General features: G+C 40.9%; 1 protein-coding gene and 1 long non-coding RNA gene across 4 annotated transcripts; both read right to left on the minus strand.

Moving 5' to 3' along the window:
- Window positions 1-7,277: 7,277 nt before the first annotated feature.
- On the minus strand, window positions 7,278-11,011 carry LOC148133265 (uncharacterized). Of its 2 annotated transcripts, XR_015746623.1 has the most exons (3): window positions 10,985-11,011; window positions 9,586-9,800; window positions 7,278-8,790 (listed from the first exon to the last, which is right to left on the minus strand). It is a non-coding gene; the product is annotated as an uncharacterized LOC148133265 (long non-coding RNA). The 2 variants fall into 2 exon arrangements; XR_015746622.1 differs by lacking the exon at window positions 10,985-11,011 and having other exon boundaries at window positions 9,586-10,187.
- Window positions 11,012-11,063: 52 nt separating this feature from the next.
- LOC113429325 (protein-glucosylgalactosylhydroxylysine glucosidase-like) lies at window positions 11,064-14,758 on the minus strand. 2 transcript variants are annotated; one of them, XR_015746621.1, is made up of 5 exons: window positions 14,159-14,758; window positions 13,658-13,947; window positions 12,148-12,358; window positions 11,818-11,916; window positions 11,497-11,627 (listed from the first exon to the last, which is right to left on the minus strand). XR_015746621.1 is itself a non-coding variant. In XM_026691844.2 (4 exons), exons 1-4 carry the CDS (start codon window positions 14,173-14,175, stop codon window positions 11,081-11,083), a joined length of 1,065 nt encoding a protein of 354 aa, XP_026547629.1. In that variant the 5' UTR covers window positions 14,176-14,758; the 3' UTR covers window positions 11,064-11,080. The 2 variants fall into 2 exon arrangements, 1 of the variants encoding a protein (XP_026547629.1); XM_026691844.2 differs by lacking the exon at window positions 11,818-11,916 and having other exon boundaries at window positions 11,064-11,627.
- Window positions 14,759-15,501: the final 743 nt, after the last annotated feature.

Here is a 15,501-nt window from a genome sequence, read left to right on the forward strand (position 1 = left end):
AGTGGACTTCTCTTTATTTATTTATTTATTTATTTTATTTATTTGATTTGCCAATTGTTTACAAGATAATAAGTATAAATGTATACATAGTTGTGAATACATGAAATGGTTACATATAAGAAAAATAAAAGAATAAGAGAAACAATAGGACAGGGACGGTAGGCACGTTGGTGCGCTTATGCACGCCCCCTACAGACCTCTTAGGAAAGGGGTGAGGTCAATAGTAGACAGTCTAAGGTTAAAGTTTTTGGGGTTTGGGGAAGAAACTACAGAGTCGGGTAGAGTATTCCAGACATTGACCACTCTATTGCTGAAGTCGTATTTCCTGCAATCAAGTTTGGTGCGGTTTACTTTGAGTTTGTATCTATTGTGTGCTCTTGTGTTGTTATGGTTGAAGCTGAAGTATTCATTGACAGGTAGGACATTGCAATGTATGATTTTGTATACCATGCTTAAGTCAGACCGAAGGCGGCGTAATTCAAGGTTTTCTAGTTCTAGAATTTCAAGTCTGGTGGCATAAGGTATTCTACAGCGAGTAGAGGAGTGGAGAACTCTTCTTGTGAAATATTTCTGGACTTTCTCAATTGTGCTAATATCAGATACGTAGTGTGGGTTCCAGACTGATGAACTGTATTCGAGTATTGGTCTAGCAAATGTTTTGTATGCTCTGGTTAGTAGTGTGATATTACCAGAGAAAAAAGCTACGTAGGATTAGGTTAACAACTCTTAATGCCTTTTTGGCTATGTAGTTGCAGTGTGCTCTAGCACTTAGATCATTAGAGGTGAGTATTCCAAGGTCCTTTACAGAGCTTGGGTCATCAACAAGATCTTGACTATTCAGCTTGTATTTTATTTTCTGATTTTTTTGCCAATATGTAAGACAGAGCATTTATTTGTTGAGATTTGAAGTTGCCATTTGTTTGACCATTCGGATACATAGTCAAGATCTTTTTGTAGGGTAGCAGTATTGTCTGTGGTATTGAACAGCTTTACATCATCAGCGAAGAGAACGCAATTGCTCTTAATATGATCACAGAGGTCGTTTATGTAGAGTATGAAGAGAGTTGGTCCTAGAACACTGCCTTGGGGAACACCACTATTGACAGGTACTGGATTTGATAGGACGCTCCCGATTTTGACCATTTGTTGTCTGTTTGCCAGGAATGCTTCTATCCAGTTATTCAGTTGTCCAGAGATACCATAGGATTTTATTTTTAGGAGTAGTTTGTCGTGTACCACTGAATCAAAGGCTTTACAGAAGTCTATGTAGATTGCGTCTATTGTTTTGCCCTGGTCGAGTTGTGTCGTCCATATGTTTTTGCAGTGTAAGAGTTGCAGATTACAGGATAGTTTTTCCTGAAACCAAATTGTTTATTGGAGAGTAGGTTATTTGTCTCTAAGTGAAGGATGATGGATTGGTTAATAATTGATTCCATGACTTTACAGGTGACGCAGCATAAGGAGATTGGCCTGTAGTTTTCAACTAGGCTTGGGTCTCCTTTTTGAAGATGGGGATGACTGTGGCTTGTGACCATAGGTTAGGCAAGGAGCTGGTTCTGAAAGATTTTTCAAAGATTATGCTTAGAGGTTTGGCTATGGCAGTGGATAGCTTTCTTAAGAAGTAGGCACATATTCCATCCGGTCCAATAGATAGAGATGGTTTGAGGTTGCGTATTGCTTTTTCAACATTGTCTTCTGTGAAATCGATATGTATTAGATCATTGTTGTTATCTGTGGTACGGCTAGGAAATATTGGGCATGATCCATTGCTGTTTACAAATACTGAGCCGAAGAATGTGTTAAAGATGTTGGCTTTAATGGTGTCGTCGTTGCAGTCTTTACCATCAGGTCCTATCAAGGGAGGGATGGACCTTGAGTCTTTAGTTTGTTGTTTACAAAATTGTAAAAAGCACGGGTGGAATTGGTGCTTAGAAGGTTTTCCTCTTGTTTAATGTGATAATTGGTGCATTCGGTCTTTATCTGGTGGCATAGATTTTTGTATCGGTTTTGAAATTGGCAACGTGACCAGATTTGTTTTTCCGCCAGAGTGATCTCTTTTTGGATCGAAGTTTCCTTATTGATATGGGTAATCTGCTTTTTTGTTTTGTTTTGGGAGTTGTTGTTGGTACATATAGTTTGATGACTCTTTTGACTTCAAGTAAAAATATGTTATAATGGTCTTCAACGGTATTGCATCCAGTGAATAGAGATTGCCAATCAAGGGATGAGAGATCGTTGTCTATAAGATCATAGTTGCCTTTTTTGAAGTTACAATAGGGGATTACATCATTGTGGTGATTTTTGTGCGGATGTATGTTGAGACAAAAGTCATGAATCAGTTTATTTATGAGTTTATTTATTTATGAATCAGTTTGAATAATCTGCATCTATGGGAAGTGCTTTGCCCTTAGCAAAAAAGAGAGGACAGAAACTATGGCAAAATGCTTTACCAGTGCAGTAACAACAGAGTCAATATGCTCCACTTCATTACATAGATGTTTTGCTTGTTCAGAATCTTAGAATATAATCCCAATTCCAATAGACCAAATGCAGCATAAGGGAATTTGTTGGAAGAGATTTTCATATAAAAATCAGCCAATGTTCATTTAGGATAAAAAATTCACCTGGAAGTCAATCTAAAGTCCATCATTGGAAAAAGAAAATGTTGAATCCCAGGGGAGCAAATTCCATAATGCACAATGAATGGCCATTACAGAATCTACATATATTACAGGTGTTAATTATGCATATTAAGTAGTAGTTATAAGCAAGAAATACAGTTTTGGGTCCTGGAGTGGGATCCACTTGTAAAACATTTGGGATACTGGGTCTCATTCAAAGGCTCAAAGTGTTTCAATTTGTCCAGATTATTCATCATTGCAAAATAACCTCCTAGAGGTTATTGCTATAGAATAAGATATTGCTATATCAAAAGTTAGTATACATTAGCAAATATGACCAAAACCATATTTAAGGTACATAAAAAGCTAGAATCCATCACAAATAAGTGGCATAATACACTAGTAAAAGAGGAAGCAATGAATTAAATAAAACATAAGCTAAATAAAAATGAAAAAGGTTTCTGTCCAAACTGTGGTCTTGTACAAATTCTCAGGGTGCAAGTTAGAAATAATTATATATGATAAAGGACAAGGTTGTTCTTTCCATAAGTCTAATAAGGTATGAAAGGAACAGAGGTGTGATACATGTAAACTGGTGCTTTTCAAACTTGGCAATTTTAAAATGTGTTGAATTCAACTCCCCGAATGCCCTAGTCAGTATGCCACTTGGGGAAATCTGGGAATTGAAGTTCATACATCTTAAAGCTGCCAAGTTTTAGAAACACTGATATAAACCAACATAAGAGAAGTGCTTATCTACAGTCTCCTGTAGATGAAACTTACAGAGCTTGTTCTGTTGCTTCTTACAGGGGAGTTCCCAGTTAGATCTGTGAGTGATCAAAAGTTCTTTTGATCTTCAAAAGATCAAAAGCTGCCAATATGCTCCCCCCCCATCCACCTGGGTCCCCTCCATCTCTAATCAGGAAAAAAACAAAGCCACCAAAATTGAACAGAGATGAACAGCAAGGGAGGGGTGCTCTACAATGGTGGGATTCAATTTTTTTTTTTTACTACCGGTTCTGTGGGCGTGGCTTGGTGGGCGTGGCAGGGGAAGGATACTGTAAAACAGGGATCCCCAACCTTTTCGACGCCGCGGCCCGGTTCCGGCGTCAGCTGGGCGCCGCCATCTTTTTGACGAAAATCACTTCCGGTGGCGTCACGAGTGATTTTGATCAAATAGCGGCGCTAGCGCTCGGTGAGCTTTTCGGGTAGAAATGGCTTTCTACCGGAAAAGCTCACAGCGCTGGCGCCATCTTTTTGACGAAAAATTGCTTTTTTACCAAAAAGATGGCGGCGCCCAGCAACCAGCGGCCCGGTAAGGCTTGTTCCGCGGACGGTACCGGTCCGCGGACCGGCGGTTGGGGACCCCTGCTGTAAAATCTCCAGTCAGAAGTGGGATTTCTCCGAACTACTCAAAATTTCCACTACCAGTTCTCCAGAACTGGTCAGAACCTGCTGAATACCACCTCTGGTGCTCTACTACAAGACGTTTCTACAGGGACTAAATTGGAAAAATGTTATTCCAGTTAATGATCTCAGTGCAACTTATCCTTGAAAACTGTAAGAATGGCAGCAGCTAGAATTATTCTGGTCCAACTGCCCTTCCAATAAAGGTATACCTTTTTCAAGGCGTTATTCCCAAACTGCAACGCATGGGAGTATAGATCAGCTGCACCAAGGACTTTATGCTACCAGCACTTGCCTTCAAGATGGCACTAAACCAGGGGTGGGATTCAACCGGTGTTACTACTGGTTCGGTGACTACATTTTGCGATATTTAAATATATATTTAGATAAACAGAGAATATTTCTACCCAGTTTGAGTGATTCCAAGATTAGTCATATAGATAACAATCCACCTACCCAGAACTCCAAGTGGCAAACAAAACTCAAAATGTAACCATGCCATATAAATCCAATTTGTATGCTGCACAAAAAAAACCTTTCTCCTTTGTGATGCATACGGGAAAGAGCAGGAAAACCATAAAAGAGCACATTCTATGTAATTAACAGCTTTTGCCCATTGAACACCATACTGTCTATAGGGTGTCTTTTCCTTGCCTCAATACACTTAAGTTTTTGTACGTTTGTTTATATATTACTCCACCATAATTACAAATCATAAGTTTAGGAATATTTTGTTACCATAACAGTTTTACCCCTTATTACTGTGTACAGTAATATATAATCTTTTTAGCTTGGACAAAATTGTACTAAACCAATAAAAAAACAACAGTGTAGAACCATAAATGTGTATTTTTAAAAGGTGGATAAAATAATAATACAGTTCTGAGTGACTTGAAACACTTTCAATCAGCTAACATTTCAATAACTAAAGACAGCAGCTGACTTTTCAAGAGCTAGGTTGCTACCTCCAGCAGCAGATGTTTTTCTGACCTTTATCTTCAATTTATAGGGAATCTGGAGTTAGGCTCCGAAGAAGTGATGTTGTCTGAGGAATTCTGGGAATTGAAGTCTACTAGTCTTAAAGATGCCAAGGTTGGAGACGCCTGCAAAAGCCTTCCTCCAGGCTTTAAAACAGAAGAGGAGGACTGCTGGAAGCTCATGGTGGTAGCAGGCTGGGACAGCCTCTCGTGTGACCCAGGATGAAAACCACAGTCCCACGTGCTCCAAGGCCATGAAAATCCAGCTGTTGGGTGAGCTTCTGTTGAATGGACTTTCTTCTTGAAGCAGGATAGTTGGGGGGAAATAGTTGCCTGTGGTTATTACTTCCAGGAAGACCAGAATTGGACAACCAAATAATGAGTACTGAAACTATTTTTATTGGAGGAATATGGTAATCTTGAAATTCTGAATGTGCTTCCACTCTCCCTTGCTTTTATCATAAAGAGAACTAGGAAAGTTCGGACTGAGAACCCTTACTTACTCAAATATAATTTTCTGCTACGGACTATTTCTTACCTGACCATTGCCTTGCCTGCCATTCTTCCTCAAGCTTATTCTCACAGCCCATTACATCTACGGGCCTCATTTAGCAACCAGAAAACTTATTTGAATGCTTGTAACATGCACACAGCAGAAATAATAGCTATGCAAAAAAAGCCTGCAATTTATCTATATTAAATGACCACTCTAGTAATCTAGGCAATCTCAAGGAAGAAGTCCTGTCCACTGCTTAAAAAAGTGAATATTTAGAACCTGAAATGGACAGGTAACCTGTGGAGTTGCCAAAATCATAGGAGCGTGATGCTAAATAAATAAGTTTTGAAAATCTCCTCTTGATTATCCTCAGTTTCTGAACCATTTTTAAAGGCAGATCCCTGGAAGATGGATTGCAAAAATCTTAAAGAAGTGAGGAAAGCAGTTCTGCTTACTTTTTCTTCGCCCGGTGAAGCAAGCAGAAGTCTGTTTGCTGCACAGCAAATGGGCAAGGTTGGACAAATGAAGTTGCAGCTGTTTCTTCTTCCTAGCTGTACTGGAGAATGGAAAGACACAGGCCTGGCTGCCACCCTGCAAACTGGCACCCAGCCTCCCTATGCTTGTTGCATTTCCCAAGAGTGAATTCCCAAATATTACTGAACCACAGCTCACCTCCCACAGTCACTATAGTACCCTAAGAAATCAGGAATGCTGCTAGCTATTGCCAACAACCGATAACGTCAAGCTTTTTACAGGTTAAGCCAGAGCAACTAGATGCAAATGTTTTTTTCTTGGATAACTTTGGTTACAGCTATGGTTTGGGTGCCATCATATGTGGTTCCTTTGTTGACTTTCAAAGGTTAAAAATAGATGGAAGTGATGCCTCCCAAATGCCTTTAAATAGCCCCCTGGTTGCTGTTCACAGAAGGCTTCTCTCACTGCTGAGTTCCTCTTGCAGATACTGCCCCGTTATTTGGAAAGAAGGGAGGTTTTCTTTTTCCCAGTGAAGGGGGCTAAATGGGATTCCTGACCTAAACCAATCCTGAAATCCAGATCGCCTTTGGTGCCCAAAAAAGCCCCTGCTTCATTCCAAACACACGCAACCACCACAGCTGTGCAAGTCTACACAGGAAGAAGGCCACAGGAGGTAAAAGAGAGGCAGTGTCACAAAATCCAACACAAGGAGTTAGAACTGCCTCAGTACTGCTCCATTAGGCAGGAAGTCAGAAAAAAAAAATAGGATAAGCAACTTCAGGAGAAAAGTGTTCCTCTTGAGACTGACTAAAGTTCAGAGCTTAAGGATGAAATATCTGGCTTAATTATTTGGGAGCATTCTCTCTTATGATTATATTTTAATGGATAAAGAACATGGATGGAAATTTCTAGAGAATTCAATTTGTACATTCTTTTGAGATTGTTTAGATAGAAGCTATCCAAGTATGGATTGCCCTCCCTCCCCCGAAGATATTACCAGAATGAAAAATGCCTCAGTGTGGGTTTTGACTCCCAGTAGGCTTGAGTTGGGTAGGATTAGATTCCAGCCTAATCACCACAGAACTGATGCTGAGAAGCAGAGCTTTTGTGTTGGTGAGGAAACATTTCAGGCAGTTCATGATCCTCTAGAATAGATCCTCATTTCAGAAACTGAATGTGATAAAATGTCTGGGTAACAAGGAAAAATAAATGGGAAGTATTGGAAAACCACAAGAAGGCCCTTCACAAGCACATCCCAAAGAAATGGAAATAGTTTATGCAAAGCCAGTTATTTACAAAGTCATCTACTGTGATAATTTGGCTAGTAAAATAACATTGTACTTTATAATTTTGATGACTTTCAAAAAGAGAATAAATACAGGTAGTCCTCACCTTATGACCATAATTGAGCCCAAAATTTCTGTTGCTGAGGTAAAATTGGTTGAGAGAATTTTGCCCCATTTTATCACCTTACTTGCCACAGATGATAAGTGAATCACTGCAGTTGTTAGGTTAGTAACATGGTTGTTAAGTGAATTTGGCTTTCCAATTGACTTTGCTTGTCAGAAGATTGCAGAAGCTGATCACACAGGGGTGGGATTCAAATTTTTAACCTGTTCTGTGGGTGTGGCTTAGGTAGTGGGCATGGCTTGGTGGTCATGTGACTGGGTGGACATGGCTTGGTGGTCATGTGTATTGGCTGGGTGTCGCAACTCAATATCACTCACATCGAGGCACGCATCTCCTTGCCTGGCCTCTCATGACTTTGGGGATGCTGCAACAGTCCTAAGTGTGAAAAATGGTCATAAGTCACTTTTTTCAGTGCAATTGTAATTTTAAATGGTCACTCCACACAAGCAAAGTACTAGCAAAGGAGGGGAAAAAAACTCCAGAGACATTCCTGAGACATGAAGTCTAGTCCTGCCAAGAATGTAATAAGGGTTAACAGAGAGGCAGTATCTGTCAGCAACACCAGAATGTTTCCTTCCTGCCTTCCTTACAGGATTAGGCCAGTAATTTCTTCTAACAACCGGTTCTCCGAACTGCTTAGAATGTTAACAACCAGTTCTAGCGAATAGGTGTGAACTGGTAGAATCCCACCCCTGTGATCACATGACCCCAAGGCACTGTAACTGTCATAAATATGGGTCAGTTGCCAAGCATCTGAATTTGATCACGTGACCATGGGGATGCTGCAATGGTTGTAAGTGTGAAAAATGGTCATAAGACACTTTTTTTCAGTGCCGCTGTAATTTTGAACGGTCACTAAATGAACTGTTGTAAGTCGAGGACTACCTGTATGCAAGAATTACACTGTACAAATGATGATATAAATGTACAATACCCAGTTGGGTTGCTATAACACAATAATATTAAAGCAGAAAGGCAAAGGCATAATTTTTCAATTAAGTTTCCATGGAATTTGTATCATTCCAGGCTGTAAAATATAACATTACATACTGATTAAAGAAACATTTCTCCAGTAATATTGCTGAGACTTACAAATTAACTCTCTCTGTAATATGCCAGTAATAATGTAGAATAAGAAAATTATCAACTCTTGCTTGATAGTTTTTATATGTGTCATAAATTCTCTTTGCTTAAATTGTACCCCTCTTATTATTTTTACAAATACTTCAGAAAGGCAAACTTATCCAATACACCTTTCTCTTCCTATTTTCCCCACAACAACAACCCTGTGAGATAGGTTGGGCTGAGAGAGAGGGAATGGCCCAAAGTCATCCAGCCGTCTTTCATGGCAGAGCAGATTCTTTCTGAATCCAACCAGCAGTTGTAAAGAAGGAGACACTTTGCCCTGAAATGAAGTGAATACACTTTGCCCTGAAATGAAGTGAATACAAGTGCCCTGTACACTTGTAGAGCAGAACTGGAGAACCTACACATTTCCAGCTGTTATTAATTCCTACTTCCATCAGCAACATTGCTGGTCAAAAGTTTGTTGTAATCCAGGTCCTCCAAACTGCTCTCCCTTCTAGAAACGTGATTTGGGGAACATGGTTGCAATGCATTGTTGCATTCAACATGATCTGGTAGGATAAACAGATTCCACCCTGAAGAGAGTCTATACCTTTTCCCACACAAGGCAATGGATACTGCCTAACATTATTTCTAGGTGTCAATATCTAGTGGCGTAGTAGACCTTAGCTAAGCAGGATTCTTGCTATGCATTTTTTTCTAGGAGCTCTAGACCAAGAGTTGGAACTCGAGGAATTCCATCAACACCTAAAGTTCTCAAGGGCTGCCAGCTATAATTGTTTAGCTAGGTTAGCTTTGACTGGATTTCCACCTGGAAAATCTAGAGAAGATAGAGCTTTGTCTTATGAAAAGAGATAAATCATCAGAGAAGTTGTGTCATAGATATGCTGTCCTGAGCAAGTCACATACTCTTGTATAGATTTTGTTTTTCATCTATAGGGACTGATCTCAGTTTTGCTGGCTATGGAACTAGATTGGCTCAGTCCCACTTTTAACACATATGAATGCCCAAAGGCCATGCTGAGTGCTAGTCTAGTAGTGCTAGTGATATAACGTTCTTAAATCATAAGAGACAATATGGGCTATTCGTATTATAAGTGAACAATGTTAACACCTTCTTTTAAGGACAGATGCTCTCCTGTTCCAGCCAGTACCACCTCCAGAACAGATAAGTGTAAATCAGGAGAAGACTTGGTCATTTTGATGGTGGTTTTCTCTTTGGTGAAGGTGAAACTCAGTTTGCTTCCTAAGTAGCAAATGCCAGTAATGTTCAGCCGCTTTATGTCATCAGGATAAATAGGGTCAAACTTCAGGCAGCTTCTGGAGATCCTAGGAAGAGCAGAAAGAACTCAGTGGCTAGAATAGGGAATCCTATACATTATCACGAGCCTTGAAACAGGATCACCCAGACAATCATTCAAGATTACCATTCTTTCCCAAACAAGTGATTTTAAATCAGAGTCCAAGAATAAGTTCTTCCAATATGGGAGTGGTAGGATGGAAAAGAAAATTATTAAGGTCCAAGTTAAATTAACAAGTTTATAAAAGTAATGTTAAAGCCAAACAGCCAGAGCTTAGAGTAGAATACATTTCCAGAAACTCTGGAGAATTACCAGGCCAAAGTTAATCCTGCTAGCTAGAGTGGCTAATGCATTTTGCAACATGATTTTTGCATCATCTATGTACATACTATTCTGTGGGGCAATACCAGCAAAACAAAACAAAGTACTGATGGAAGAGAATATTTGTAGCTCAGGGTCGGGTGTGAGGTCCTTGGTGCTCTCCGAGCTTGGTTGTTTTCTTGTAGATGTTTCATCACCAAACTAGGAAACATCACCAATGCACTTGGTGGGAAAAGACAAGATGGCCTTAATCTCAGTAGCCCTGCTCAGCTAATGGTATTTCCAGTTAGCAGAAACAAAGTTTGATGATTGCAGTCAGAAGCATCTGCCCATGCACAGCTCCTGCAGTGGGGAAAGCTTGTTTTCCCCCCTACCTTGACTTCTAAAAATAGTTATCCCTGGTATCAAATCTACCTTTGGCATTTCCAAAAACCAACAGTCTAATTTTAATACAATTATATCTTTATACATATGTGTATGTGTGTGATGAGACACAAAAAGGGCTTTTGAATAGATAGTAATCACTCACAGCAAGTGCTAAATGAATTCGTTCTATCAGATTTTTGTATTGCTTTACAAAATGCTTTTAGTTACAAAACTCGCACTATATTTATTTTTTAGACGTGACTTTTCTAACCTATATCATTGCTATGTTTTTATAGGGAATTATTCCCAGTTACACATACCTTATATGCAACTTTTTCTGAACATTTGGAGATACATTTTAAGTCAAATACACAATAAGATAGCTAAGAAATAGATTAGAAGAAGCTCTAGGATTAGGGAAGCTATGCCTCCATTCATTCTGCAACACAACATGTTCTGGTATATCACATGATTTCGACTAGGAAGAAAACTGTGACAAATTTCTTCACCGCTCCTAATTTATACCTGAACCCAGCATATCCAAAGAAGATGACAGAGATGGAACTGGATAAAATTCACAACACCTTTTAGTCTTTGCATGTGTATCACAAAACGCTAACACTAGCTGCAGGACAATAGATGACCAGGTCTTTGCCATGACAGGCAGCATCTTCCCCAATTCATCTCCACTTCAACCAGCAGTAGAAAACTGGGGCGGTTCCTTCTGCTCACCTGGTCCCAGAAGACATGGCCCCAGTAGTCTTCACCGGATGTGCCGTTGGAAAGGCCTCCTGGGCTGATTCCAGAAAAAGGGAAGTTAGCAGAGCCCAGAGGAGGAATGGCACTCAGCAGGTAATACAGGCAACCATATATGGCCTGGCTGAAGGGAAGAGGGCCGTCCACATCTACACAGCAGCCTTCCCAGAGCTCTGCCCAAGCCTGGAAGTGGGACAGATATAAGGAACCAGATCCAATCAGGGACATCCCTTCACAAAAGGTCCTTTGCACAACCTCTTCAGACTCCGCTACGGCAGTGAGGAACTCCCATCTCTGCTCCTTCTGGTCTCCAGGGAGAGTCACTGATTGGGGCACCGGGGTCCAGATCATGTGTACGGTAGGCTGGGGGCCACCCTCTACTTCTGGGACTAATGTCTTCCCATATAGATAGCTAAAGAGAAAGAACAAAATGGGAATTCTTATGTTTCTCTCTGGATATTAGAGAATCTACTAAACAACAGAAACATCACTGGAATTTTATACTCATTGAGCACGAAGACTTTTTCCCCATAACCTTTGAACTCTAATCTAAACCTTTTCCATCTCCCCATTCTCCTTGTTCTTTGTATTGCTGCCTATACCTTTTAAGTGTAGTGGCCAATGGTTCTCTTCTCCCTCAAATCACTCTGCCTTGTAGATCAAGCTAGTTGGGAATTCAAGAAGTTGTAGAGCCAGCATATCTGGAGGACAGCAGGTTGGGGAAGGCAATATTAGTCAAAGTCTACTCTTTCTTATAATTCAAAGTGGCCTCTTAGCATGATAGATGTTTCCTGACAGCCTCCCTGTGTCCTCTGGAGGGGACAGCATTTATGCTCTATTCAAAACCACAAGAAAAATAACTAGGCTTTGTTACTGCAGTCTTTAAGTCCTTGGCCAGGAGCCACAGAGAAGACTCCCACAATAATACTCACTGAGCTCCCAGGAAATCTGGCCCTTTCTGCAAGTCCAGGTCTGGACTCTCTGGTTTGAACTGGGTGTGGAGATTCACTTTGATGGGTTTAGCTTCCGGAGCTGATCTTGCGATTGTTACGCTGAAAGCCAGAAGATGGATAAGAGAACGGTGGGCATAGATTCTGTGAGTAGCTGAATGTTCTGAGCACTGAGCTGTATGGATATACGTCCCTGCAGACGGAAGGAAAGGGTCAGTTTGATTGCATGCCCTAAATTCTCATGTCAAATCTACTCTGCGACTTCACATAAGGAAAAGGGTCTGACGTAAGAAATTGAAGCATGGCCGACAATATAATCCTTCTGTTATTTGATAAACTGAAATGTGAAAAAGGATCTTTGTTAGTGATTGTCTGCTTAAAAGTTAAATGAAATCCAATTCAAGGACTGAAAGATAATCTGTTGTGTCACACAATTGGTCTTTTGGATCCAGAGACAATAAACATTGTGCAAATAAAGAAATTTTATGCTTTATTATTAACTTAAGCGAACAGAATTTAAAAGCTTAACACAAAAAGCAAGCTGATACCCAGTTTCTTACAAGCTGTTAGGAGCTCCTTAGTAAGGAGAGCAGTGATACCCCATTGGGGGATGGCAATTTTCAAGTACACAGTGCTAAGTTCTGTGCAGAAGCTCTCAGCTTAAAGGCCATACTAGAGTTTTTATTAACCTGACATTGTGACTTTGTATTACCCTGTTGCTCTGGTATCCAGACTGCAAGACCTGACCCAGACAGGGTGGCATATGACTCTGGGATGGGAGTTAAAGAATCCGAGACTTTTACACATAAGAAAAAAATTGCAGCCAGGGGAACATTTCCCCCCTTTCAACTTTGTTCAGCAACCAAGAGTGAAAAATAAGCAAGTTAGCAGAGAATGAGCTCTACATTTCCAACTTTTCTTAAGTATGTCACGAGAAATCAAAATATGTCATTAAATTCCTCAAAATACAATGGATTTTCCATATTGCTGCCAAATCCATTTTCACAGAAAGGTGAAAATGTTCTCCAGATTTTGAGCACTCTGCCCTGTAATTAAAATACATTCCTATCTTGAAAATTCTCGTCTTCCTCCAGGTTGAAGGTTTTAGGCGGCTTCCCAGATAGAGAAGACATGCTGGACAACAACTCACCTCATCCTGTTGCTAATGGGGGACTACTTTGCTGCATCTGGAGATCTAGTTGGAGAGGCTGTTTTAAAAGATGCGCCTTTCAAAATAGGTTCATTTGAGATATTTTTAGATTCCTTTATGAGCTAGGAAGGGATTCAAGCTTCAGAGACCATAGCTCAGTTTGAATTTTCTATTTTCCACCCCCTTTTTCTCCTTTTTAAATCATAGCTTCACATTGTCTTTCCAAATAAAAGCTAATTTCTATATTCAGCATGTGACCCGAAGAAAGCTGCCTTGACAGGATGGCAGGAATGCATTGGCCACCAAAACAATGTAGATGAGGAGGGTGTCATTGCCACTTACCTGTCCTGGTGTCCAAACAGAAGGTCTCCCTCAGGTCATCAGCCCCTTCCACATCCATTTTGACATTAACGGGACTGGGGAGATCAGCCCGATGTGTCTCTCCAACTGCTCCATTGTACACTCCGTTGACATGAAGGATGTCCCTATAGACTCGGGTGCCCAGATAGGCATTGGTCAATGTTGGGAGGAGTCTGGCATCAGAAGGTAGAGTATCCGTGGTAAATACGGCAGGGTCTTCACCCACCACTGCCATATCAAGAAGAGGGAGGGAACAATGGCTGGAGTTCCAGCTGGAAAAAAAAACACCCCACAATATATACTCTGTGGTAGTGTTTCTCAGCCTTAGGAAGTTATGGGTGGATGTCATCTGCCAGAATCCCCCAGGTGCCTGGAATGCGCCCATCTTAAAGTTCCCAAGAGCGAGAAAGGCTGGTCTGTTTGCATGGCCTTGTGTCAAGGGATGAATTTCCATGCCCATCCTCCCCCCTCCCCCAATCTCACCTGGCACTGGGGATCATGTTAAAATCCAGGTGGAAAGAAGGAGTGGGATGGATCCATCTTGTGTGGTAAAAGGGTGTGAAGGAGACAGGCAAGTCTTAGAGAATTTTGGGAGGGGGCAATCCAGCAGCAAATCCCGATCAGCTAGTAGGGACTAATGGGAATTGTAGTCCAAAAGTTCAGTCTGCTGGTTTCTAGGGAAGAAAAGAGGCAGTCCATCTGGCCAGAAATATTCCCAAGGAACAAAAGCAGTTCTGAAAAGAGGCGCCGGTCATCCAGTCAGAAGCAGGAGGACGTCTCCTGCCCGGCCCAAGTCAGTCCGTCTAGCCTCCGATTACGGGAACTCCAGAGCTTCCGAGGACGAGGAAGCGCAGCAGCTCCAACCCTTCTTCTTCTCTCCAACTCCGGCCAAAGCTCCAGTTCGGACACACACACAGCCCTCCTGCCTCTTCCGTCTGGCGAATTTGCTGTTCGGTCCTAATGCCGCAGGGTGGAAACAGCTCCAAGCGGAGAAAGGGAGTTTCCGTAAAAATTCGCCACGCCTTTCGGGCCAAGGGACAGGAGGAGCCTCGCCGTCTCCCCCCGCCCCGGCATGGGCCCTTTTCTGTCCTTTGCATTTTTTTCTTTTTGAGACTCTGTCAGTTTGTGCCGCGAGGGGGCAGCATCTGGCCGCGCAGCGCCAAATCCGCAAACTTCCTAAGAGAGTTCCTTACTACGCAAACTTCCTAACTTCCTTAGGAAGAGGGTTTTAAAAGCCTTGGAAAAAAGTTGCGAGCGGAGCACGAAGAATCCAATGTGTTCGCTCCCCTCCCCCAAAATGTTTAGCTGGAAAATGCAAGAATAAAGATTGGCATCATTCATAACACAGAAAGGTAGACAATAATAGAGATTTTCTACCGTTTACTGTGAGAGAGTATGTTTCGTTGAAACGTGAAGAAGGAAACGTAACACAACTGCACATTCTCATCATTACTAAACAACAACAAAATCCAATAAATTTACTTTGGTATACAGACATGAAGGAATTCAAATCTTGTCAAAAATTACTAACATTTGTAAAATTAGGAGATACAAATTATATGAAGATAAGTTTACATTATTGTATATGTTAAAGCTCATTTACTTTTCAGTAATTTTTTGTGTTATTTTTTTTGATGTAGCTTTGTTATCAAAAGTTAATGTCAACTCAGACAATTTAATAAGCACAGAACATTTAGAAAGGGTGTGTTAATGGTTGTGATTCCAGATCTGAGAAAGCTAGTTAAAAAACAATGGAACAAAAACTTTAATAAAATTCGATATTAAGGACAATTTTGCATTGTAGCCTTAGTTCCCGGATGCTCTCT

This window comes from Notechis scutatus, chromosome 1 (assembly GCF_049901735.1).
Source record: "Notechis scutatus isolate UNSWTSFEM ecotype Mainland chromosome 1, rNotScu1.2, whole genome shotgun sequence".
NCBI lineage: Eukaryota > Metazoa > Chordata > Lepidosauria > Squamata > Elapidae > Notechis > Notechis scutatus.

Bases quoted from the DNA above. Each gene is read 5' to 3' on its own strand.
- LOC113429325 (XM_026691844.2), bottom strand. The intron at 12,359-13,657 runs GTAAGTGGCAAT...TTCCGTCTGCAG, and splicing joins CTGTTTGGACACCAGGACAG to GGACGTATATCCATACAGCT. The intron at 11,628-12,147 runs GTGAGTATTATT...CTTTCTCTTTAG, and splicing joins CCAGATTTCCTGGGAGCTCA to CTATCTATATGGGAAGACAT.